Source organism: Fundulus heteroclitus, chromosome 8, assembly GCF_011125445.2.
Source record: "Fundulus heteroclitus isolate FHET01 chromosome 8, MU-UCD_Fhet_4.1, whole genome shotgun sequence".
NCBI lineage: Eukaryota > Metazoa > Chordata > Actinopteri > Cyprinodontiformes > Fundulidae > Fundulus > Fundulus heteroclitus.
The window spans coordinates 26894472-26920570 of record NC_046368.1 but is presented as its reverse complement, the minus strand read 5'-3'; the positions used below and the strand labels follow the sequence as shown (position 1 = coordinate 26920570).

Sequence of the window (26099 nt, the reverse complement as noted above, 5' to 3'; positions counted from 1 at the left end):
AGGAAGGAGGTTGAATGAAGAAAAGTAAGTTGGCTGCATGTTATTAGCCCAACATCCCAAAAAATGGTTAAAGTTGCTCATCTATGTTCTCAATTGTTCTGCACTCAGGCATCCGGAGCTAGCTGCTGTGTGTCGGGATGACAGAACTCTCATATTGTACCCCGGACCTAAATCCCAGAACCTGGAGGAGCTGGTGCAACGCAACGCCAGGAGATCGCCGCGGTGAAAAACAACGTGATCATTATAGACGGCACGTGGAGCCAGGCCAAAAACATGTTCCTGAAGAACAGCATGTTCCACTTGCCCAAACAGGTGCGTACAGCCGTGTTAAAGCTTGTGTATAAGAGCGATGCATTGCTTTAGGAAAAGCAATAAAAGTGAGACAGAGTGGTCACGATCCTCCTACGCTGCCGACTGAATTACAAACAGTGTTTTGTTGGGTAACATATGATAAAGCTGCACAGTGGAGCCGATTTTGTCACTGTTGTCTTGGAGTGATGCGCCAATCAGAGATAAATTAAGGTTATCGAACTCCAGTGGTGTGCACAGTTGTGCTAAACTGCAAGCAAATAATCGCGGAGCTAACTTTTCATTCATAGCATTTATGGTTCACGCTAAATTTAGAAACTGTTTGTGGACCGGTTAAGGTCCACTTTATTGGGACACGATAAGTGTAAGTACAATAAAAAACATTCACACAAGGTATCCGCTGTTTACCTCGCTGGCTTAGCTCTTCCTAGACAATTCACATCCAGACAGTCTTTTCCACAAAAAAAGGAGTCACAACAGCTCGGAAAAAAAACCCTTTAATAGCTGTGCTGTTTTCTTCTTCTTATGATGTGGATCCTAATATTGTTGGCTCCCATTGCTCAAAAACAAAGACATGAAACGAAACACCGGCCGGCACTTACTGCCTACACTATGGCAATCCTCGAGGGACATTAACCATCATGGGAAAACTTGTTTCTACACAGCAATGATAAAACTGATTTTGATTTATGCTTTTCAATTCAAAAATAGCATGCATTAAATAAATAACCCAAAAAGTCCTGATTTGTTGCACGTTTGTTAAAGAGTGATAACAGAGGGGAAACACTCCTCTGGAAGTGGTGGAAACTGTGCTCCAGGCTTCCAGCAGTGTTGCCAGGTGCACTTATTATCAGCGACTTTGGGCTTGTCCGTTTCTGCTGTTTACAAAATAGAGGTAATGGAGCTGGTTGCTTGTTCCTCTCGCAAGAACTGGCAACACTGGCTTCCAACCCACACTTTTCTACTGCGGCTGCCTGGGCTCAGACGGATAGAGGAATATATCCAAAGAGAGGAATATTCTTTTCAGTGCCTCCACTGCCGTGTAAACGTTGAAGTTCAAAAGTAATTTATCCTGAACTAAAACAGCTGTCCCTCATGTGTCAGTCGTTGGTTATTGGTTAGCGTTAACTTCCTGTAATTTCCACATTTATCATTGGTTTAACAGATGCAAAGCTAATATTTTCGTTTGCAAAGCTACCTTTTTAATGGTTAGCCTTGCCCTCGACCTCAGAACTTACAGTTTTAAGAAATGACAAATATACGAATGACTCAAACTAAAAAGAATTACAGCATACCTCTTTAGACAGAATACAGGTCTTCTTTTATCTTTCTGCTTGCCTGAAAATGTAATGTCCACCATAATCCAAGGATAGTCCTTTTTTTTTTTCTTTCTTTTTTTATTCTACAAGATCCTTTCAAATTGAATAAGATATGTCAGAGGTGGTGTTAGCAATCATTAGCATGATGGCATTATACAAGCAGCCCCTCTGTGTATTTCTTGCAGAGTAAGTAGATCGCCAAAATGCTCCATGTTGGGCTTAAATGGACTCTTGAAATGAATAAAAACAGAGGATCAAGGGTGTAATAACATTCAGCTTCCCTATTTTTGTCTTTTGTCTTCTACATTCAAAGAATAAAAGCTTTGTTGCACTTTTGGATGGTGCATTCACTGGTTTGGAAAAGGTTGGGTTTTTTAGTTTTTATTTGCAGATCAGCAATGTCATGCAGCTGATTCCTGTCACCAGCCGGTTTCTTAGTGCATCTGTGCTAATTTACTGCTTGGCTAAACAAAACATTGCAGTTTCCCCTACCATTGTTCAAGGGGAGCCCCTGCTAATGAGACCACCCACCCCACAAGAAGATCACGACACATAGTATTTTTTTAAAACTTCTATACATGTTTACAGTTAATTTCATTAAATATATTAGGTTTCTACATTTTTAGAGCCAGATCACATCCTAGGCTATTTCGGTCTCTAGGTGGTCTCTCTCTAGATCAGCCACTCAGACTCAGGCCGAGTCATGTGTGTTTACGCATGCAGGTAAGCACATTTGCCTGCTTTGGCACAAATGTCTTTTATTTATTTTTTTATTTTACACACCCAATTTATCAGGATGGCCGCACAAAAAGCTCTGAGTCGGAAGTACTGAGTGTCTACTATGAGCTGCGCGGACGTCAGCGAAGTCTTTTCTGTTGTCACTTCATCACTCAGTTAGTGGATTTCAACAGAAAAGTCAAGCTTTGTTTGTGTAGCACATTTCAGCAGCGAGTCGGTTCAAAGTGCTTTACATCATGAAAACAAAAACATCCTAAACACAAAAAAGGACATATTTGTTCTCACGTGGAATCAGGCGTGATTATTTGAGCATACCGTGAACGTTTGCCTAATATTAGGACGATCACGTCTGTTTAAACTTAATTCATATAAGCGTTAACATCCACGTTCTCAACAAGTAAACAGCTTTGCGGTCGATTCCAGATGTCCTACAAAAAAAAAAAAACGATTTGCTCTGATCGTCGCCCATCCCCAGAAGTTCTGTCTGCTGCAACTAAAAGTCCACCCTCCTGAGTCCATCACTGAAAACAGCTTTCTGCGCTATTGTAAAACACATTTTCTGTTGCTAGATAGACCGCATGAACAGATCATATGAAAGAGATCCCACATGTGATCAAATAAACACTGAATAAATCTACACAAAAAAGGTATTCTTATCTGGCAGATGTAGATTTGAAGAAGGGAACAAGGCATTCACATTCAACGTATAATTTTCAATAAAAATGGTGACATGACGGTGAGAGACTAAAAGATGTAGAAACGGAGACGAAGAGAGACATGAGCCGGCTGATCATGCAGACCTTTATCCCAGGACGTTAATGGAAAGTTGAGCGGAAGGAAAACAGCGCTCATAACAGGAATTATGAATATGGTTCTGCTGGCATCAATATGATATCTAACCATCTTATAGAGGTAATAGAATTTCATCAATGGGTGTCTCATTAGATCACATCACAGCAGCCATACCAGCAGCACTGTTTGATCCCTTCTGCTTCGACTTATCAGGTGCAGCTTAACAGGATGCTGTCCAGCCAGTATGTGATCCGCACCCAACCCACCAACATCTGCCTGTCCACGCTGGAATGTGCTGCTGTGGCTTTGTCCATCCTGGAGCAGAAGGAAGAGATCCAAGAGGTGATTTTTTTTTTTTTTGCTCTCAACAGTTTCGCTGCTTTTTGCTTCTCTCCTCAAAAAATAAATCCAAACACATAATATTTGATACTTTTGATGACGCATGTGTCATTTCTCCCGTAGAAGGGGAATGGCCTTCTCTAGAAGGCATCTCTTTTCATTCTTATTTTCTTCAATTAACACTTCAGCTTTTGTTTAAGCAGCAACATGACCTAATTTGTCTGGAAGCTGTCAGTTAATTCGGTAAAAGAGGCAGTTGCGCTGGGATCAGGAGGACCACAATGTGTCCGCATACATAGAGGGTCACAACCAGTAATACTAAAAGGTTAACATGAGAAAGACTCTGATTATGAAAATGGAAGCACGCTACGGCTAGCAGAGTTGTGAGGTGTGCCACTGATATATCTTTTTCAATTGAATTCAATTTTATTTATATAGCGCCAAATCATGAAACATGTCATCTCAAGGCACTTTACAAAGTCAAGTTCAATCATATTATACAGATTGGGTCAGATTATACAGATTGGTCAAAAATGTCCTATATAAGGAAACCAGTTGATTGCATCAAAGTCCCGACAAGCAGCATTCACTCCTGGAGAAGCGTAGAGCCACAGGGAGAGTCATCTGCATTGTACATGGCTTTGCTGCAATCCCTCATACTGAGCAAGCATGAAGCGACAGTGGAAAGAAAAACTCCCCTTTAACGGGAAGGAAAACCTCCGGCAGAACCGGGCTCAGTATGAACGGTAATCTGCCTCGACCGACTGGGGTTACAGAAGACAGAGCAGAGACGCAACAAGACAGACAAAAAAAGCACAGAAGCACACATTGCTGTTTTTGCTCTGCAAATACGTTATGTTAGCAACATGAGAAGATCATTGATAAACGACGAATTACAAAAAGGGACTCGCAACATATGTCTTTGCTTTTAACGATCCATTTAAACCATCTTCTTTCTTGGATGGAACAATCACACAACATATGAATTCAATGTTGTTGTTTTTTGTTTCTGTTTTTTTAACCTAGGTGGAAAAAGTTTCCATTTTTCTTATCTTATCCACAGTGGGTAAAAATTAAACATACAGACTGAAAAATATATATGCAGGTGCCTAAATAATATTTGGTTGAATTCTCTTAATAGATTGCAAAGGTTTTGTACACTTTTTTTTTTTTTTGTCCACAAGCATATTTCCCCTATATTTTTCACCAAATATTCAGCCATTCTTGTTTGGAGAAATGGTAGAGTGCATTTAAATGGCTTAGTTACCTGGTACATAGCTAGATTTAAACATAGCCTAGTAACAATTAACAGATTGGAGGTCAGAGTGAGTCCAGAAGTGTAAGCCATCCAAGACCACTTTTTGCTAGTTTGGGATTATTATCCCGTTAGTTTCAACCATTGGACCCAAACTTCTATACTCGGATGAAAGAAACTAGCTTGGCATGTTCGAGAACAACTTAAGATGCAGCTGAATCTAAACTGGAAAACCCTGTGTCACTGGTTTTTGATTGAATGTTTCAGTTGGTTGGTTTCATAGCACTGAGATGGCAAGGAAGAAGAAGCTATGGGAAGCTTAATCCAAAATCTCAATGTTGGCTTGTTTTATTCATTTCAAAACTGTTTTCAATGTTTGTTTGGGGTCATTGCTCTATTTAGAACAGCCAGCTGCCGCATTTTCAAGTTACAACTATCAACCTGTTGTTTTCTGAGGGGTAATTTGACTGTTAAGGAAAGAAAAAGCAACAATGAAATAACCTGAAACTGAAAAGTAATAATGGATAAAGGTATACTGAAAATGAACTAATGAAAACCGAACATTACTTTTTGAATTGTGGTTCTACAGAATAGACTAAAATGATGGTACCCCTTGAAAAGATTGAAAGTAATTCAGTGACGTGTTGAACTGAGGTGTGTCCTCTAATTTAGCGTTACAGATGTCTTCAAGCTTGTAACCAGTCAGTCTGTCTATCTAAAGGTTTGCGAGCCGTCACGGTGCTGTTAGTTAGTTTAGTAACCAGTGTGGGTTGTTCTTTCATCAACAGAGGGGTACCAACAGTTTTTTCCACGTGTGTTCCTAATGCTTTGTCTTAAAACTTTCCTCCATTTGGCTTGTCCGTGTCCACAGCTGGATATTTTAGTCGAGCTTTAACGTGATGATTTTTGGAGTGGGGTATGTCCTTTCTCTGCTGCCATCCTTTCAGGCCATGGTGATCTGTCTGTAAATAGTGACACCGGTGTTCCAGCATCTTCCATTTTAGTATAGACTCTGGGTTTTTGTGCTTCCTGGGTTGTTCATGAACGGCGTAAACAGTTTCCTCAGGGAACTAGTTTTGTGTTATTTAATGTTATTTGTTAATGTTACGTGTTATTTAATTGACTTTTTCAGAGGGTTTTCATCTGAAAATGTCTATTTTTTTTTTTCACCCTCACAGATATTGCTGAGGCCTCTAAAAGCCCTGTGCTCCTTCCAGCTACAGCACGGCGCTCAGATTCATCACAGCAAAGAGCATCTCCTCAGGAACGGCATGTACGACAAACCCATGCCGAAAAACAAACGCAAGATCAAGAGGATGGAGAAACTGATGACTGACCACAGCATCTGTCCAAGATAAGATGAGGACAAGATTGATGACTGAGCAGAGAAGGGTCTTGGAATGCCTTTACACAGTTTGTTCAACTGCATGCAGATAACTGCATCATCTGCGTGCAAATAACTGGACTTTTGTTTCATTTGTTTCTTTTTTTTGCAATACTTTTTTGTTCAGTTTAATTTATATACTTGTTAATAATTTTAAATAAACGACTAGCATTCTACTTAGTGTTGTATGTTACAGCAAATCAGTCATTTTTTTTCTTTCTAGAAATTGTACTTGGTTCTCTACTAAAATATTATTTAAAACAAGCTGGTTAATGCTGTTGTGTATAGTGGTACTCTCTCCTCTATAAGGGCTGATTTATTTATTTTTTATTCAAAACAAAGTCTTAAAAAAATAAACGTATTTAAAGCCGACAATTACCAAAGCTGTACAAATGTTCGTCATCTTTAGTGGTCAGTTTACTGACTGAAAATGTAAATAGATCACTTGTAAATAAACCCTGTTTGACCTTCAAAAACACATTTTTCATTTTTTTTTAATTTCCATTAAAATAAATCAAAATTGTGGAAAAAAAATAGCTAGTATACTGGATAAGTAGATGCCTATTATGAACTAAAACATGGATTTGCTGTGTTTTGTTTTTGTTTTTTGATGGATCACAGTTTGTCCAGATCTTATGAAAATTTTTGTTTTTTTTTTAACTAAAAGGATTTCTGCCTGAAATATCTCGTTGCAACAGCAAACATAACAATTTCATTATATGTACAGTATTTCTTCCCTGACACGTAGGACTGTATTATGAGTAGCATTACAGATTATGATTTACAATAATTATGGAAGAAACATATTTTGTAACATTTTACATATGCAATTTTAACAATAACGTAGAAAGTTTGTTTTATGAAGAAATGTAACAATAAATAAAATGTAACAATATTTAGTTAGAATTGTTACATTGCTTATTATGCAGTATGTTCCCCTTGACAGCTTAGAAGATCACATATTAAGTAAGAATAATTGCGACAGAGATTTATTTTTATTTATTTATTTTTAAAATTTTTGAAACATAAAACTTTCCTTACCCCCCAAAAATGTTTTGTTAGATTTTTGCGTTTTATTATGCAGTATTTTTTGCTTATGTGTAGTATGATACGGGACTGATTGTGAGGCAGTACTAGTGATATGAAAATAATTTTTGTAAATACTCTTTTAAAATATAAAAGCAACCGGAAATAACATTAACTCGAAGCTTGCCGTTCTAGTTGGCATTTGTTTTGTAATTTGCTTCCAAGTCGCCTTTGGCTGAACTGTTGCGCATGCGAGTTTGGAATCGGCCCCCGGTCGCTCCGCCATCTTTGTCGGCAGCCCATTGTTCACTCCGAAGCTAACGACGGTGTCAAATCCCTCTACATCTCACACTAAACTATCGTGACCGTGCCACCGACAGCTGACTGTGACCGTCGCGGATTTGCTCACAAGGTCGCGACTTGCTTTCGGCCACCAAGTGAGACAGAATGGACGACGAGCAGCCGAAAACCCTGTAAGTGCATGACTGCGTTGCTCTCACAGCTAGCCGCTTTTATTCGTCACACAACATTGAGCGGTACATGTAAATATAAACGTCTCTTGGTATCTGTGTTTTAAAAATAAAAACAGATTTTGTTTCAGGAGTTACAATGGTCCCGCTGCCATTGCGATTAACGAGGTGATGTTTTTTTTTTTTTTGTAAAGGTAGAAGGTTTACAATCGGTTTAGTTGAAACGCTTAATGCTAGCTAGATAACTAGCTAGCTACTTCCAGAAAAATCCTAAAAATACCCGCTGGATCTGTCTTCGTCAAGCTTCTCCCTTCCAGTGAAATATGCTCGTTTCCCCCCTTGTTGAGCTTTAGGAAACACCTTAATGCTACCGAGCACCGCGGTAAAATCCTATTGTGTGTTACATTGCATCGACCCGTTCTGTTTTGTGTGCCTTTTACCTCCGAACAGCGGTACATGATGTTGGTCATTGTGTGCAGGCCACTAGTTTTCTAACCTTTAAGTCAGCGGTAAGGTTATTTTGGTAAACACAATTCACCACAAAAGGCACATCAGAAATATGTGCTCAGGTGCGTTTAGGTTTTTTTTTTTTTTTTTTCCTGAAGTGCCTGTCGGTGGTTTGTGCAAAAAGGAATCCTATTGTTTTATTAAGAAACATGCATTATCATGTATTTATTCGTCAATGATTCAGAGTAAACAGTTTACGTTAGAGCAGATAAAGTAAACGGCGGGACAATTTAGTTGTTTTGACAGTAAAACCATTATTCCTAAGAGGGTTTGGGGATTAATTGACAAACGGAGGCTAGTCTGTAAAGTTTAGTGATGAAAAAGCAGCACTCAGTTAAAATGTTAGGGCCATAAAATAATTCATATCAAGTATATATATATATATATATGTGTGTGTGTGTGTGTGTGTGTGTAAAATGTGTAAACTACGCTAATCTCTTAGCGTAATCTCTCTTTTTTTGCATTAATACTGAATCATATTGATCACAGAAGAAAACATTTTTAATGAGCACACGTAGAAGCTACATTAAAGAGGATGTGTATCTCAATTTCTGGAGTCAAACTATGGAATAAGTTGGGGAATTATTCAAATAATTGCACCGTATCTTAGGTTTTTATTATTTAAATATGGATGCCGTCTGCATTTATTCGGTTTTGTTTGTGATTGTGGCGTGAACATTTTTTATTTATATTGGAATGAAGTGAGTAAAACTGAAATGATCTAAAAGCCTGATGTAAGGTAAAGTAAAAAGTAAATAATTTTGTAATGCGGCTTTATATTCCATTTTTTTACCCTAAGACCTTTAAGTTTGTGCAACTCCCAAAAGTATTGCTGTATTAAAGTAGCAATAAGTAAAGAATTTACTGTAAAATCAACTTAAACCATTCTCATCTGTGACCCGGGATGGAAGTAACATTCCCTATGAACAGTCGGTCCTCTCCATCAACAATGTCTTAGTCACATTTTTCTACTTTAACCTAGAGGGACGGTCCGGAACCACTTCGGCTCAGTGCGTAGCCCACGTTTAGTTCCTGGTTCCTGAGCCAATCACATGAAAGTTCCCAGGGTTCTCAAAGCAGAGAACATTTGGCGTTTCATTTGGGCAAAAGAACAGCATCCTGCAGACGTAGAAGCCTGTAAGAGAAGCAGACCAGAAATAGAAAGAATACATCATAAACCTATCCTGTGTAACGATGGACTCAGTGGGGTTCCACAGCCATAGGATCATTGAAAGGCAACGTGTACGTGTTGTTCCAATTTTAACCACTAGATGTCACTACTTATTGTACCTTTAAAGGTAGAGTCTGCAATTTTATTTTTTCATAAGTTTCACCAAGTCCTTTTTTTTGAATAACTTCACATGCGCAAGACCGTCTTACCTCGCTCTTCCGCTCCTCAGGGGGATCGTGTGAAAAAAATCTACCAAACCCACTCTGGTCTTATTTTTTTTAGGAGGGGCACAAAGAGCAGCAATGAGTTTGTCCTCCATTGTTGACGTCCCGGCTTTTACTGGCCCTTTAAAATGCGCCACTGCGTCACATAGTGGAGGCCCTCTGGCTGGTTGACGTCCAGCTGCACAAGTTCAGATGTTCCAACTCTAGTGTCTGCTGCTTTGGACGTTCAGTCGCTTGAAATCTGAAAATGCGCCGCAGGACCTCTCGATGCTCCTAGAGGCACGTCTACTATAGACTTTGCATTTAACCAGGTGCCCCTGACGTTCAAATCGCGTTGGGTCTGAATGCCGCAGAACGCAGTTCCACAGCCTTCTGCAGAGTTGTTTCAGCCTTTCTCCCAGCTTGGAGGGCATCAGCCGATCAACCCACCCAGCGACGCCGTCGACAGCGTTGCATGCTGACCAAACATAGCACCACTAGTGGCGCGGCATGGGAATTACACCCGTTTTTAAGTTTCTCCTGCTGCCATGTGAGCGCAGGTTGTAATTAGAACATTGTCGTATAAACATGTTAACAGAAATGGAACAAAGTCTTGTTTTCTGTGGGTTGTTGACATATAAAAAGGCCCTATAATAAAATCACAGAAAGCACTTTTTCTAATTTACAAGTTCTCTATTAATATTAACATTTAAAAGGAGGAAATTATTTATTGTAAAGAATTTTCTGAATGGCCTGTAGGATGTTGCTGTCAGCAGATTCCTACATAATGCGATGGGAATAAGTGGGCCAAGATGTTTTAATATGCAGAACCAAAGTTCACAGAAAGGGAATGAAATGTTCAATCTTTGCTAAGAGCTAGTCAAGCTTTAGTTTGAAGATTTTTGTGCTCCGTGCAAAAGTTGAGTCACTTCTAACTAAACCCAACTGGGTCGTGATTGGTCTTTGTCCCTCAGGGTAGAAACGTAGGTAATGGAAGATTTAAAAAAAAAAAAAAAAAACTTTGGTTTTCAGAAGTCTACCATCTCCCTTCAGTCACTTGCACATATTAGTTCATGGTAACGAAGATATAATAGGTGCGAGAAAAAAAAACAACAACCGAAATTGTCAAGAAAAAATTTCATTCTCCAAGTATAATTTCTCTAGGAATAATTTTAGTCTGCGATGAATCAGAGTTTTATTGATGATTGCTGATTCCTGTTTTGGTAAAGTCCTGTATTTGCCCATTTTAACAGATTCCTACTTCTTTTTTTTTTTTTTTTAATTAACAGTCTTAAAATATGTTCAAGCTTTCCTGCTATCAGTGATACTGGATTATTTATGGGTGTTTGAGAAGCTAAGGCCCACCCTATGCGTAAGCTTTTAAATTTGTAGTCAGCATGTTGAACCAGGGGTCTGTGGTCCCCAGGACCCACCGTTCTACTTGTTTTAGACGTCGCCCTGCCTTCGCACACCGGAGTTAAACACATGGGGGATTAACAGGCCCCTGCAGTGCTTGATGGCTGCTGAGGAGGTCGTACAATCATTTGGTTCAGGTGTGGCGAGTTTGATTAACTATACATGTGTTTCTGTAGGAGAACGTAGATCCTAGGTCTGTGTATCGGTTGACAGATTACGATTCACAAGATTTCAAAGCAATTATAATTTGATTGAAACATTTTATCCCCCACCCCTAGTTAGATCGCTAACTCAACGAAGAGTTCTCTAAAGACTACAGAATATTTCCAAATCTAGCATGTCAGGGATTGAAATCTTACACAGGAGCTTTTGTGTAAAATATTCACCCTTCCTGGTAAAAGACGGTTGGCCTCTTTGCAGGTTAGCTTCCTCTTTTGCAGCCTTAAGACTTAGATATGATACAACCTAAAGTGCAAAATCATGAAAAAGCAAAATGATCAGCAACCACTGATGTTTTCATTTTTCAAATCAGTTTGTACAAACGGAAGTTGCAATTGTGGAAGAGAGGGATTCAAGTTTGACCTATTCCAATTTCTGTAATAGAAAATCATCTTTTTTTAACAAAGGGCACAATTTACTCTTGTTTTTTTTTTTTTTTTTTTTTACCTTGTTAAAACAAATCGGAGGTTATTAAATCCCAGTACCTTCAGTGGGGAAAGTAGCTACTGTGTTGTTCTCAAGCCACCTAGTAGTGCCTGGATATGGGGCATTCACTGACCGTAAAAAGATACTTTTTGAGTCAGCCGCTGGCTGGTTGGCCAGGGATGAGGGCTGAGGTCACAGAAACTACAAACAACTACCCAACGTTCAAAACCTCCCAATCCCCTTCTGTCCCGTCTACATTCATGATCAGACATGTCAGAATAGGATCTATTTACCACCAAAGTCTTCATCATGACTCTGTTGTGCTGCTGCCGTTTGTGTTTCGTTTGTAGGTATGTGGGGAATCTGTCCCGGGACGTGACGGAGGCCCTCATCTTGGAACTGTTCAGCCAAATCGGGCCCTGTAAAAGCTGTAAAATGATAGTAGATGTGAGTTTCAGTCTTTATCGTTTTGTCGCATTATTCACTTCTCAAAACTGATGCATACAAAGATGTAAACACTTCTGACGTTTCCTCTTTTGTTTCGATGCTAAGCTTGTTTCTTATAGCATGCAGAAATTACGCATCGTCAACCCTTCTCATTGCCTAATGCTGCCGTCATTATGATCACGTTTACATAATCTGTGTCTTCTGTCCACTCCAGACAGCAGGTCATGATCCGTACTGCTTTGTGGAGTTCTATGAGCATAGACATGCCACTGCTACAATTGCAGCCATGAACGGTCGGAAAATACTGGGTAAGGTAAGTTATCATATCTCCTCGGTGAGTGAGTGAGCAAGGGCAAGGCTGGGTGGGCAGAGTTAGAATCAAACAACCGGCAAAACCCGTTTTGGTCAAAATGTGTCCTCCTTTCGTCCCCACTCCATGCTCATCTATTTTTGCTGTGCACAAAGCGTCTGAGTTTGGAGCGCCACACTTTACCAGTCTCGCCTTTCTTCGAACGTTTTCCAAAAACATTAAAAGCTTCACCTCGAGATTCGCAGTCAGGTTTTAGGTTCGTTAACATAACGTGCAAATCGGCGATCGCTTGTTTTGCATCCGTCAGTTCATTGTTATTTCGTAGTCGTCTGATTTTTGTACAGTTATGTTGCAGAATAGGTCCAGACTGTCATTTCCTTATCCATACCACATAGAAGATAGTGAGAAGACGTCAGGAACAAAACGCCAGAAACAGGCTGATCTACATGCGCCTCCAACGCTGACTTGAAAGTTTTTTTTATTCTTTCAGCAAATTTCTTATTCTGATTATTGCTGTCATAATATTAATATATTGATAAATGGTGTATTTTGCATTCTAGGCAATTGAATACATGCTGCTTGCATCTTTGTTTCCCAAAATGTTGTCAGATATGTTCCTTTTTAACTTCTCACCGTCAAATTGTTTAAGAATTCATTACTTTTCTTTTTCGTTTCTCACCTGCATCCTGTTGCCTTTTTCTAACCCTTCGTTTCAGCTTTCTAACCCTGCAGCGAAACTAATAAATGACCGTTCTGCTCCTAAATCCAGTCAACATCCGCTGCGCTTCTATTTAGGGGTTTCAGGGTATCGGAAAACTTTGTCACAAGGAAACTAAATTTACTTTGTCCAGGCTTAACATAGCTGAAAGCTAACTTCAGAGCCTGTATTGACTAAAAATATAGCCAGTGGGTCATGTTTACATGAAATAGTGTCAGTAATAACACAACATTTATTTTCCAAATCAGATTAACCTCATTGCTTTCCTGATTTTTGTTAATTGTTAACCTAAATACCAGTGTATTTGTGCCACCTTAACACAAGTTTACCCTCTCAAACATTTTGTACTGCATTAAACAAGCTTCACTAATTGTATTACTAACATAGTGAGCCTGGATAATTGGTTATTTAAATTCTTTGCAGTTCTTTTTCAAAGTGATAGTGCGTAGTAATGCATGTGCATTAAATTGTGCAGCCCAAATGCGTATGCCGAGCCTTTAAACTGACTGGAAAGTAGAGATGCACCGATCAAAATTTCATGACCTATTTCACATTTCCGATTTTTGTAAAGCTTTAGCCATCCAATGCCAATTTTAACTAATTTGGAATATAAGATACAAGAACAGCATTCAGAATATTATTTTCTAGCCTTCCTGCCCTGAGCGCTCATTGATTATTTGCATTAAGAGCTGAGCCACTGTTTCTGAGATAGCCGTCCTTTTAAAATGATTATAGCTGATCTCATATTAGCAGTTAGCCTGGTTGGAAATTGTAGATATAAAATTTCTAAAAGGCTACCAAACTCTCTAAATCCAGCATGTTTAAAGCTCACAAGTATAAAGTAGGGCACCTTTACCGTAGCATGTTCAGCCTTCCTGTTATTTGCTGAACTCTTGCCCTCTCATTCACACGCAGCTTGAGTAAACTGCATGTAGTTGAGAGTACATCTTCCTTTAAAATAGCTTCTTGCTTCTCTTGTTTGATTTTCATTTAAACTCCTAATTAGTTATCTAGTTATCTCTCAGGTTTCTTCACTTAGTTGCAGTGTCTGCCCTGAAAAGTGTTTGCAGTGATTCGGTAGCGCTTTGCATGGTGTGTTCATTGATTTTTATTATTTAATTTTTATTTATTTTGGGGGGTGGGGGAGAGTTTTTATCTGTCCAATCACTGGTCAGGGCCAATAAAGCGAAACATCTTCTGATCGCCTGGGCACTAGCTTTCTTCTGGGTTCATCAAGGAATCATTAACACGTTAATGGATGCAGTCCCATCTGTCTTCGGTCACTTCATTCTCCATGCTGTCTGTTTTAACGACCGTTTTTATTCAGCCCTTCCTGTGTTTATGAATTCATTGAATATAATGTGGCCCTGCTGTGTTCTTATACAACATGTAACTTTCTTTGATCTTCTTTAATTGATGCTCTTCTGTGCCCCTACATCTTTAATGCTGTGTGTTCTTTGCAAAGTTGTTTCCACATAGAATCCACATAAGAGCACCTTTTAAGAAAAAATACTTTCAGTTGAAAATATTTTATCCTCAACAGGTATTGAAGGACCATTTGAGGAGTATAACAAGTTCGTAAAAATCACTTGTTTGTAAGTCCCTTGTTATTTGGACCTTACTTCCTACAGTTTTACTCCAAATTACTAGACTGAAAATGAAATGTTCCTCATTATAAAGGTGAAGTCATAATATCCCTTTTGTACTCCACTGTATATTAATGTCTTAAATTCAGAGGTATATGTAAAATTAGATAACCATGGATAATTAGTTTGTATTGGTGGTTTAAACATTTATGTGGCTTTCAGAGGCCATCTTAATCGAAAGTTCTCAATCACAAAATAAAACCAAACGTAAAGCTGGTGTGTGACCCCACCCTCTAATCAGAGAAAAGCAACCCTCCTATCTTCCCCAGGCATGCTTCATGTCTCACTTTTTCATCTTCCCCGCTCTTTGCATCTGTGTCTCTTGCAGGAGGTGAAGGTTAACTGGGCCACAACCCCAACTAGCCAGAAGAAAGACACAAGCAGTAAGTTATTCATCTAACTCATCATTTCGGCTCTTAGTTCCACTCCACCCTGTTTGGTCATTTTAGTAGTATGATGGGCGGTGGCGTAATAAACAACCGAACATTTTCACTTCTCTACTTGTAGCTCCGCCATTCTTAAGTTCAGACTACAAAAAATCGTAGCGGGGGAAAAAGGTGTATTCGTGAAAGTCTGGAGTCTGACCTTGTTCAGCAAATACTGTGATGTGATTGTTTATAAAACGTAACAGAGATAACTGAACAGATAAAAAAAATACCCAAACCAAATATAAAGATATCTATGCAGCTCCTGGAGAGACTAAATTCTTATTTTCTGCACTCCTAGAGATTAAAAATACACTATAAAATGTATTTAGGGACTATATAAGTGGATTATGCATGAAATGTTCCCTTTATGACTCGGAAAGTGGTTGCCTAGGATAAGAAAAAAAAAAAAAAACCTTTATTGTCCCACAATGGGGAAATTCACGCATGATAGTTGCAAAGACACAGTTCCACACAGTTTATAGTAGTGAAAAAAACAAGCTAATCTGATTTTAAGTTAATTCTAAAGCAGCAGAGGATGAGCGTTATCGCAAACGTCAAAATTAAAAAGGAAATCCTTAAGGGATTGCTTAAACAGAGACAAACCTTCACGTCTGTGGGACTATAAACAGAATTTTTCTTTTTCTTCTAAATCATGTGATATGAGATATTGTCACACCCCTATTCGTCAATATAAAATTTGCTTAATTTCAAACATTTGTTTATTTTAAGATTTTTATAATTGTTGCAGGAAAGCTAGCTGGAGAGAAATAGGACTTGCATTGCCTTGCAAAAGTATGTAGACTCTTTGACATGTCTCAACGTTGTTCACAGTGCATCCTGAATCTTGAATGTATTTTATAGGTGCTGTATGTGAAAGATCAACACAAAGAAGTGCATTACCCGTGGAATGGGGGGGAGGGAGGGAGGGAGTCTGCTTGTGTGTAATTTAATCTCAGTTCAAATCCAACTCTTCTGTGAAGACCTCAGGGGTTCGTTAGAGAACAACAGCATCATGAAGACCAAGGAACACAACAGATGGGTCAGGAAGGAAGCTGCGAAGAAATATAATGCAATTTTATGTAATAAAACAATACACTAAGCTTTGATTAGCTCACAGAGAACTGTTCAATACATGGTTCTGTACATAAACTAAGAAGCTGGGGATGGATAATATTAATTATAGAAGCAGCCAAGATTTCCATTGGAACTGTGAAGGATCTGCAGAGGTCCACTGTTTGGGTGGGATAATCTTTTCACAGGACCGATATCAGCCATACACTCAGCAAAGTTGGCTGTATTGGAAAAGTGATAAAAAATTCACAGTTGAAAGAAAGTTATAAGAAGATAACGTCCTGCCTTGGGATTGCTTTTCTACACTATGACCGGACAGGAAGGCCGGTCATAGTGCTGAGAGAAAAGCTGTTGGTCTTCAAACAACTTGATTGGTGGAGGTTCTCCCTCCTGCTGAATAAATGATACTAAACATTTAGCCAAATTAGTGACAACATTTCATAGGTTTCCAGGCGTATTACTAGTTTTAAACATCCTTGAGATGGTGCAAAAAGTGGACATTTGTGGAGTGCATAAGTGAGGAGTGCTTCTTGGGAAATGGTTTTAGATTTAATGTTTTACACTCTAAAATAGTGAAGCTACTAATTCTTTTTTACAATGTTAGGTTTTTATTTCTGAAAACTGCTTTTTATTTTTTAGGTCACTTCCATGTTTTTGTTGGAGACCTCAGTCCAGAAATCACCACAGATGACATAAAAGCAGCTTTTGCTCCATTTGGAAAAATATCGTAAGTTTATTCTCATCACTGCTTATCCCGCAGTCCATCAATGACGGGGGTCCTTCCCTCTAACGTTTCTTCTGCTCAAGTTCGCAGTGTGCAAAATAATTTTGAGTCGATCAAAAAGGATCATAGAGAAACAAACTCAAACCTGAAGTACAACAGATAAACTGTTGCAAGTGTAGGAAAAAAACGTACAGTTTAATCTTTGTCTTTACTCAGAAAGAAAAAAGTCTTTCTCTCTTTGAATAATGTTAAACATAAGAACTTTACCAGTGTCAAAACTAGACCGATTCAGGTTTTTTAAGACTGATACCGATTATTTTGACGTCAGTCTAACCGATACCAAATATGTGCTGCCAATTTGTTTTGGGAGTGTTTTGTGCCACTTTGTGAAGCCAATATAGATATTTCTTCTTTTTACATGATAAAAATTACACAATGATAACAAATGTTACACAAGTCTCAAAACCTGTTTAAACAAGCTCATTTTAACAATCGGCGTAAGATCCCAGTTTGAAAGGGCCCGTATTTTTCGGACTAAAAGGCACACTTAAAATCCTTAAATTTTCTCAAAAATTTATGCTGTGCCTTATAATCCGGTGCACCTTACATATGATTACCGTTGTGCTTACTAACTGATTTTATGTGGTACAATGCGCTCACAAATCTGTTAAAATGTGAAACTACAACTTTTTGATTTGCAACTAAGCTGCTCTGCTCAATGGATATTCGTAGCATTACGGTACACTGTGTCACTACCTGATCAGACCCCAGAGCTGTCTACAAGACTGCCTGACTGTAATGTCTAAACTAGAAGAGGATTCATGTAAGAAAACCCACATACTTGGGCTTAGTTCACTCCGCAGAGGTCCTCGCCTACTCGAAGCGAACTCCACACATTCACGTACGCGGTGTCACACTATAAACTGCTTGGATGTAAGAAGTCTTTATATCGAACTGTTTTATATGTGACACCGAGCTTGATGCACTGAGCTGCTCCAAGCAGGCGGTCCCAAGGACGCGCAGCATCTCAGTCCCTCTCTAGAAATGGTTAGAGAGACGGCTCTAGGAGCTCAGCTAGCTAATCACACATTTTACCATCCGTTCCGCCGCTTCGTCCCACTGGCAGGAAGTCTGGGAATTGTAGGAATTCCCCACAAGAAATGTAGGCAACAGTACGCTCAACTATGAAGGGTAAAATGTTTAAGTTTATTTTGAACTTACAGGGCAGTGTAGTCCAACTACTTTGTCCTCCCGATAGAGACGGGTAGCTCTCCCTCTCAGAGAGCCGTGTATGTGAAGGAGCGGAGGGATATTACACACTTAAGAAAAATATTTAGTGCACCTTAGAATCCGGTGCGCCTTATGGTCCAAAAAACCCGCATCACCAATCTTGTGGCAGCGCTGTGCTCACACTTAATGAATGTTTCACAGCAAGATAAGAGATTGTTTCGTTGAGTGGGGAGAAGGAGAAGAAAAAAAGACTTGACACGGCTGCAGTGTATGGACATTATTTCATGCAAAGTTAGATGCTGTACTTATAGTGATTGGTAATTATTTTCATGTGCATACATGATTCTCCATGGGAATGAACACGCGCACAGCCGTTGACAGCTTGTCATCTTGGAGATCAGACATAGGGGTTTTTGGTAATGGATCAACAAACGGATCAATGTATCAGCCGATACCAACACAAGGGGAAAAAACGCAAATGTTGGTCCAAAATATCAGCCGGCTGACGTATTGGTCGACCCCTAGCAAAAACCCTATTTAAAGCAGCTCTGTATACGTTTCAACCCAAAAATTGGCTTAATATGTATATTAAATAATTTTCCAGGTCAGTATACAGCACTTTGTGCATATGGATGCTCCCCGGGGGCTACCCTTCTCAAAAGCTCGCCTATTAAGTTCGCTAAATGTGTCATGTGACCCATTCTAGTTTTTTCAGACTGCTGTAACAACAAAACAAAACAGATAGGACTCTTACCTGATCAGATATATTTCTGATCTAGGGTTTAATCTAGAGGCATTTATGTGGCCTTGTCCTTACAAGCGACTGCATGACACGGTCCAAACTGGTCTGCTATTAGATTCCAAAACATGGACGGAGACTTCGATTTTGCATCAGGGCTGGTGAATCTGGAAGTTAAAGGTCTAGCACCCCTAGTGGCCAAAAATTACACAACGCTGCTTTAAGGGAAAAACAAATCCAGATTATCCCAATTTAACATAAAAACAGTATTTACAGTCTTCAGTTTCTGACTATCACTATGGGGAAAGCTATTTTAGGATTTTAATTTCAGCTGGCTAAGAGGGTCATATTGATACGCTACCAGTGAAAAGTTTGGTATCACCTTCTCCTTCAATGGTTTATTTTTATTCCCAGCTCTGGGAACTCCTGCTAGACTGTTGGAAAACCATTTCAGGCGACTACCCCCTGAAGCTCTTTAAGGGGCTGCCAAGAGTGGGCAGAGCATTAATGAAGAGAGGGGGGCTGTTTTGAAGAATCTCAAGTGTAAATAAAATATATTTTGAATTACTTTATAATTTTTTGTTACATAATTGTATATACTTTAGCTTCATAGTTTTTAAGTCATCAATATGTTTCTACAGTGTAGAAATAAATAAAAGGAAAAGCTGTGAATGACAAAGGTTCATTCAGACCTTTCACTGGTAGTGTGGGTATGTGCGATATATATATATATATATATATATATATATATATATATATATATATATATATATATATATATATATATATATATATATATATATATATGGTCCTTTTTTTTGAAATAGTTGCAATTGTGTGAAAGCTACATTTTAATTGGATAAAATGACATCAGTACTTCCTAATATTCCTACTGGAAATCACCAGTCATTGTTTAACCGTCTCATCAAACTCTATAAATGTGTTTGTTTGCATGCAGGGACTGTCGCGTTGTGAAGGACATGGCCACAGGTAAATCTAAAGGCTATGGTTTTGTCTCCTTCTTCAACAAATGGGTAAGTTTGTCTTCACGGACCTAGCGTGTGGTGATGCAGAACGTGTCAGCTGGTTCTGAGTTTTAGCTTATTGTGTGGCTACTGTTTCTTTCCCGTTCAGGATGCAGAGAACGCCATTCAGCAAATGGGGGGGCAGTGGTTGGGAGGACGGCAGATCAGGACCAACTGGGCAACAAGGAAGCCTGCTCCTAAAACGACAAACGAAAGTAAGTTTGCCGTTAATCTAGAAAAAATAGAATCTGAAACTGTTACACTTATGTCAGTTTTTAAATATTTTTAGCATAGTACATTTAGACCTGGGGCCGTTCTCATGAGCTTCTTCGTTCATGTTTGTCCCCATTTTTAGCAGCCAGTACCAAACAGCTCTCTTTTGATGAGGTGTTAAACCAGTCCAGCCTCAGCAACTGTACGGTCTACTGCGGGGGAGTCGCACAAGGCCTCACAGGTGAGGAACTGTTTAAAACCAAGCGGCAGTCCTGTAAGCGATGAATACAATTTACACGTTTTGATTTATTTCACAGAGCAAATAATGAGACAGACCTTCTCACCTTTTGGCCAAATAATGGAAATCCGCGTTTTCCCGGAGAAAGGCTACTCCTTTGTGAGGTGAGCGGACTTTTAGATGCGCCGGTTTTAGGCAGCAAGATGATCTCCTTGTCAGATGAGCTTTGCCTTTTTAGGATAACTTAATATTAGGCAATATAATGTGTTAAGTTTTATCTTTCCGCAGGTTTAACTCCCACGAGGCAGCAGCTCATGCCATAGTTTCAGTAAATGGCACTTCCATAGAGGGCAACATTGTTAAGTGTTACTGGGGGAAAGAAACGACAGACATTGTACAGGGCCCCATACAGCAGGTACAGATGGCGCAGGTACGGAGATTTCTCTTCAGAAACTTTATTTTACTGCTATTTACTATTACTGTTTACTGCTAAACGAGGCGTTTTTGCTTCTGTTGGGTTTGATTATTACCTTTTCTGTTTTGCGGCAGAACACACTGAGCTTTGCAGCTCAACCATACAATCAGTGGGGCCAGTGGTACAGCAACACACAACAGATCGGCCAATATGTGCCCAATGGTTGGCAGGTGCCAAGCTATGGCGTCTACGGACAGGCCTGGGATCAGCAGGGCTACAAGTAAGTGGAAGCATTTGGTCAATCAAAATAAGCAGCGCCGCTTTTTATTAAAGGGCAGTTTTTATTGGCTTTGACATCCATGCAGAAGTCACGATTCCATCAATGTTTTTAATGCACATTTTGAAGTATCGCGTTAGAAAAGGTTAATGGAAAGGGCAAAATTTGAATTAACTCACTAAATTTTGCGAAAAAGTTACGTTTGCATGGGGTGGTTTTTTACTTTTCCAAAAACCAGTAAACGGAGGAGACTGAAACCATTTGTAGAATCCGTTCTGACGTAGCAGACGTTTACCTCACACGACTGATCAGCTGTTTCTGCTGCCGCCGTCTTCCTGAATCTTCCCATAACACTCGAAAACAGGGCTGGAAGCAACAAGAGGTACGCGTGGAGTGACAAAGAGACTCGAGCATCTCCTCCGTGAAGAAAAAAAAAAAAAAGAATCAGCACATTATTATTTCCTGTTTATTACAGCCAACGTCACCGTATGATGACATTACGGTGTGCGTCTCCTGGGTAATTCGCTATAAACCAGTAAATGGAAACCTGTCTGATTAGGGCTGGGTATCATCTAGGATGAGCCGATTCGATACGATTCTCGATACACAGCTCACGATACGATACGATTCTCGATACATAGCTCAGCTTGCTTTGATTCCAATATCGATATTTATTACTTTGAATTAATGCTCAGTGATTCAATCACCAAAATCAGCCAAATATTATGTTTATGTTCTATTTATTGATCACAGACATATTAACAGGAAAATAAAGTGCATTTGCTTCAATGCATTTAACGTGTCACAGAAACCAAAAATGTGCCCAAACATCTGATTTTAGGGACAAAGGAGCTTCTAAAATCCTGTCGGCCGTTCCACAAATTCGTCTCACTTGCTCTCCTTCGCTGTGAACTGTAATGGTTGCGCTGTAATAACGCCCCCTAGAGGTTGGGAGGTATATCGATATTGAAAGCTAGAATATCGATATTAAATCGTTTTTAAAAATATCGATATTAATCTTTATATCGATTTTTATGCACAGCCCTATGTCTGATGCATATTTTTTTTTTGCAACATTTTCAAAGTTCACTCAAGGTTCGCATGAGACTTTGATGGAAACACGGCTTGAGAATGAGTTAAATGGACTGTTTTCGTTTGTCTTTACCATGAAGCCTTCTGCCATGGGTTGCTCATACAGTTTATAGACTCTTTTTAAAACTATTTAAAGTTCCTCCTGAGGTGTGAAATACTGCAGAGCCCTGCTGGGGAAGACTACATACCTTCAAAATGTCTTCCTTCTGGTTGAATTTGCTCGTCAGCTTTGAACACAGATGTAAAGTAAAGGCAAAAACCGCTCTGAGATGAGCTTTATATTATTTTGGGTTAATCCTTTGGTAATAGCAGATGCATCAAAAATAAAGGTTGGTCAAAGGTTTGTTGGTTCAGCAAGAATATCATGATCTAAAAGCGTTTATTTCAAACAGCGGGCCAGTAGATATTGGCTGGTTGTTGATGGAGCCTTTCGACTATGGGTTCAGAAACGTTCCTCCCCAACATTTGCCTACCTAGACTGCTTCTTGTGTGAGTTTCCACAGTGTGGTCTAAAACTGGGCCTTTAGCAAAGGTTATATTAAAGAAGAAACGATTAAACATTTAAAATGTTTTTTCATTCCAAGGAGTCACCTTAATCTTGTTCCACTGTGCCCTTTTGAAGAAGTAATCGCCCGCGGTACTCCTGCACTGAACGGAGGAATGTCTGGGCGCACTCCAAGTCCGGGCGCTGCTAATTTTACCAGAGAGAAATTCCAGCTAGCTCGGCTCGGTCTCTTCAGTCTGCAGCCGCCTCCCAGGACGGAAATTAGACAGAGACGGCAATTATTAGGGCATTTACACTCCACAGAGTCTATAGTTAACAGTAAAAGCTTAACTTAACGCATTCTTCGTTGTTAATTGGATGCATATTTGGTTAAATCAGGGGTTGAGCAACTTTGATTCAACTTTTTTTTTTTTTTTGCTCAATTGGTTGTGACAGCTAAGGGTCAGATCCTTGGCTGGGCATAAATTTTACAAGTATATATTTGATATGAAAATGTAAGTTCTAAGGTTTAACATCTTCTGGTAGTACTCATTGCAAATGCATAATAAAATGTTACCCACCAGACTCACAACAAAACTGTATGTTTTAACAATACCCGTGCGTTTCCCTTCATTTTATTGTCCACAAACATATTCTTAAAGACTACCATAGTCATTTTAAGGATAAGTGTTTGTTTCTATTTTCTGAATACTTAAGTAGGAAACATTTCTAACGAATATTTCAGAATTAAAAAAAAAAAAAAATTAAGTCTTATCCAAGTCTAGAAATGTCAACAAACTGCTGGTAACACTAAATCTGAATAATTTGTATTTTTTGCCAAATTTGTCAAAAAGTTGGATTTTCTTTTCTCCGGTGTAATGTTGATCATCTTAAAATACAGGAGAAAATATCTTCACTTGTTGACTGCAGAGTTGATTGAAACGTTCTGATATGAGTCTGTTAAAGATTGGTGTATTTAATTATTAACAGTTGTTCTTAACGCTGAGTTGCGCATTTATTGCAAGGCGCTTAAGACGGTCAGGCTCGGCCCGACATTATTTTACAATTGATTTATAAATTAAGCAAACCAGCATTATAATAGTTTTGCGATACTCCTGCTAGATGTCACCACGTCTGTTTATGTTTGTTAATCGCGCCCGGGAGCTAATTATCTTTCGTCTCAAAAAGGACCATCAAAACACTATCAAAATAGAGGCTTTATAACCTTATTTTACCATGATCAAATGGTTTTTGGTCTTTTTTTAATAAGCATATCGCGTGGCTATATACCTTTTAATCACTGGATTGTGGAGCCGTAACGGAGTCTTTTCAGTCTGTGTTGTAACAGGAGAAATCTCCTAATTTTGCTTAGTTTATGTTGCGTAAACATGGAAACCACCTTTCTGTGGCGTTGTGACGTTCTCACCTGATGTTCCAACCCTTCCCCTTTTTTCAGTCATTTACACGCTGGAGCCGGATGGACGGGCGTGGGCGCTGTGAGCAACGGAGGCATGGTGGAGCCTGGCCAGGGAGTCAACGGGACAATGCTAACCAACCAGGCAGGCATGAGCACCACTGGATACCCCACCCACTGATCACAGTAGCCCCCTCTGAAACGTCCGAGGACACAAGGATTATACTCTGCTGGGGGAAGGAGTGCACCAGATGTGCTCTGACTGTCACATCACAAAATTTCTGTTAGTGAAGCTGGTCTGCCATTTATTTTTCGTTTATCTTACTTTTTTTTTTTTTTTTTTTTTTTTTTACCAGCCCAAAGCCTCACCCACTGCCCAAAATCAGCAGGTTGAAAGTTGACTATACACACTTAAACACAGATAAAGCCACCGCTAATGCACATTGCATTCCTGGGCCTGTTTTTATCATTTGGTGTGTTCATAGCCAAAAGCAAATTTACCAATCTGTCGAGAGATTTCCGGAATAGAGCGTTCAGTTCAAAGAAAAACGAGTGTCGAGTGAGTTAAATCAAACCCATCCCCTGACTTCAGGGCCTAAAAGCCGGAGATACGGGGCAGAATTTGTGTGTCACTGTTTAGCAACCATCCAGGGAGGAAAGGCGACGAATGCTTCCACAGCGAGCACTCAGTAATCCCACAGCATCGCAACACAGCTGCTCCACACGCCGGCACAGAGCTGCTCCTTTCCTCTCCGTCGAAGCCCGTCCCGTCGTCGCTCTGTCCGCTCGTTACCGTAGTGACGCAGCTCTCAGGACGTGCTCACGCTATTCTGACCGCCTGTAGAGGCTAGCAGGCTGGGAGGAAAATTGGTCACAACAAAACGACGTACAAACAAACGCCAGTGCTCCTTCACGTCCCGGACCGGACCCCATGGAGAAACTCATCTGTGGAAAAGAAGTGCGTGTTTGTGTGTGTGTGTGTGTGTGCATGAACTGATGCTTTTACTCACCAAGACGACGCCCCCGTCATCTACCCCAAACCCAGAAGGACTATGCCATTGTTTTTCTTTTCTTTTTCTTTTTTTTTTTGGGGTGGGGGTGGGGGGGGTTGCTACAAAACTGCTTGAGAAAGGAGTTTTCTTCTTTGTTTTTGGGCAACGTTAAATGCTGACATTGTATAAAGAGCTTTTGTGTTTTATTTCAGGACTAAAGAAACGTTGAGCTGATGCCATCAAATTATGTACACGCACGATCCTTTTTTTTTGTTTGTTTTGGACACCATTAAGTGGCTGTCAACCTAATTTTTTAATTAGTATCTCAAAACAATTGCAGGGATTACTGCCGCTCTTCTCTTACGTACAGGCAGACAAAGATTGCACAAAAACTTAGTTACCTTTTCACAAAATTTGAAGTACTCGAAATTTCTTTTCTTTTTTTTTTTTGTTTTTGTTTTGTTTGCATTCCACTTTTTCTGCGATTTTATTTGGAAGCCTGTTATATGTAAATAGCCAAACAGTCTGTTAAATTGTACTAAATCTGTATAAAGACATGTTCCATGAGAATGCGTGCTTGCTCCTGGCTGGGGGGGGGGGTGACATCTCTGTCCAGTGCTGAACCGTATGCCGTAGAAGCAGAGCAACATCTCACTCGTCCAGCAGACTGGAGGACAAGCAGCATTGCTACGTAATGCAAGAAGTCTTTAGATTCAAGGAAAAAAAAAGCAACTTTATAATTTAAATTATTGTTTTACACCGTTGTAGTGATTGTTTTTATAGATGAAGAAACCTACTTCTATAGCTCAGACTCTTGCAGCTTGTCTCCCAGTCATGTCAGTAGAATTGGAAAATCCATTTTGTTGCCTTATCAAGTTAAGTTACTTTTAATTTAACAAAAAAAAAAAGAAATCTGAGTAGGCAGTGCCTATGAATGTTTTCAGCCTATGTTTTGAGAAGATGAGTTCTGTTCACACATCAGTAACATGGTTTGTTTTTTTTTTTTTTTTTTTTTTTTTTTTTTTTTTTTGCTTTGTCCCATTAAAAAAAAGCTGATGTTTA

General features: G+C 39.4%; 2 protein-coding genes across 4 annotated transcripts in view; both read left to right on the top strand.

Annotated features, from left to right (window-relative positions):
- LOC118564028 (tRNA-uridine aminocarboxypropyltransferase 2-like) overlaps nucleotides 1-6614 on the top strand; it is an 8336-nt gene extending 1722 nt beyond the window's left edge. Inside the window, 5 exon segments of the mRNA XM_036140719.1 lie at nucleotides 3-24; nucleotides 109-208; nucleotides 211-312; nucleotides 3372-3500; nucleotides 5931-6614. Coding sequence (XP_035996612.1) covers nucleotides 3-24; nucleotides 109-208; nucleotides 211-312; nucleotides 3372-3500; nucleotides 5931-6110 — 533 coding nt within the window. The 3' untranslated portion in view covers nucleotides 6111-6614.
- A 799-nt stretch (nucleotides 6615-7413) lies between these two features.
- Nucleotides 7414-25945, top strand: LOC105915560 (nucleolysin TIA-1). 3 transcript variants are annotated; one of them, XM_036140483.1, is made up of 12 exons: nucleotides 7414-7635; nucleotides 11925-12021; nucleotides 12236-12334; nucleotides 15024-15078; nucleotides 16834-16921; nucleotides 19846-19921; nucleotides 20022-20127; nucleotides 20268-20366; nucleotides 20443-20527; nucleotides 20652-20793; nucleotides 20913-21058; nucleotides 24088-25945. In XM_036140483.1, the coding sequence occupies exons 1-12, from the start codon at nucleotides 7610-7612 to the stop codon at nucleotides 24224-24226; spliced, it is 1158 nt and encodes a 385-aa protein (XP_035996376.1). In that variant the 5' UTR covers nucleotides 7414-7609; the 3' UTR covers nucleotides 24227-25945. The 3 variants fall into 3 exon arrangements, with proteins under 3 accessions (XP_035996376.1, XP_012705159.1, XP_035996377.1); XM_012849705.3 differs by having other exon boundaries at nucleotides 7415-7635; nucleotides 20910-21058; XM_036140484.1 differs by lacking the exons at nucleotides 7414-7635; nucleotides 11925-12021 and having other exon boundaries at nucleotides 14593-15078; nucleotides 20910-21058.
- The last annotated feature ends 154 nt before the right edge of the window (nucleotides 25946-26099 follow it).

What these genes read in the sequence shown, in the direction of transcription:
- LOC105915560 (XM_012849705.3), top strand. Translation starts at nt 7,610, where the DNA reads ATGGACGACGAGCAGCCGAAAACCCT. An exon ending in GCTGTAAAATGATAGTAGAT is followed by an intron (nt 12,022 to 12,235) that starts GTGAGTTTCAGT and finishes TGTCCACTCCAG; the next exon opens with ACAGCAGGTCATGATCCGTA. An exon ending in AGTCGCACAAGGCCTCACAG is followed by an intron (nt 20,367 to 20,442) that starts GTGAGGAACTGT and finishes TTTATTTCACAG; the next exon opens with AGCAAATAATGAGACAGACC.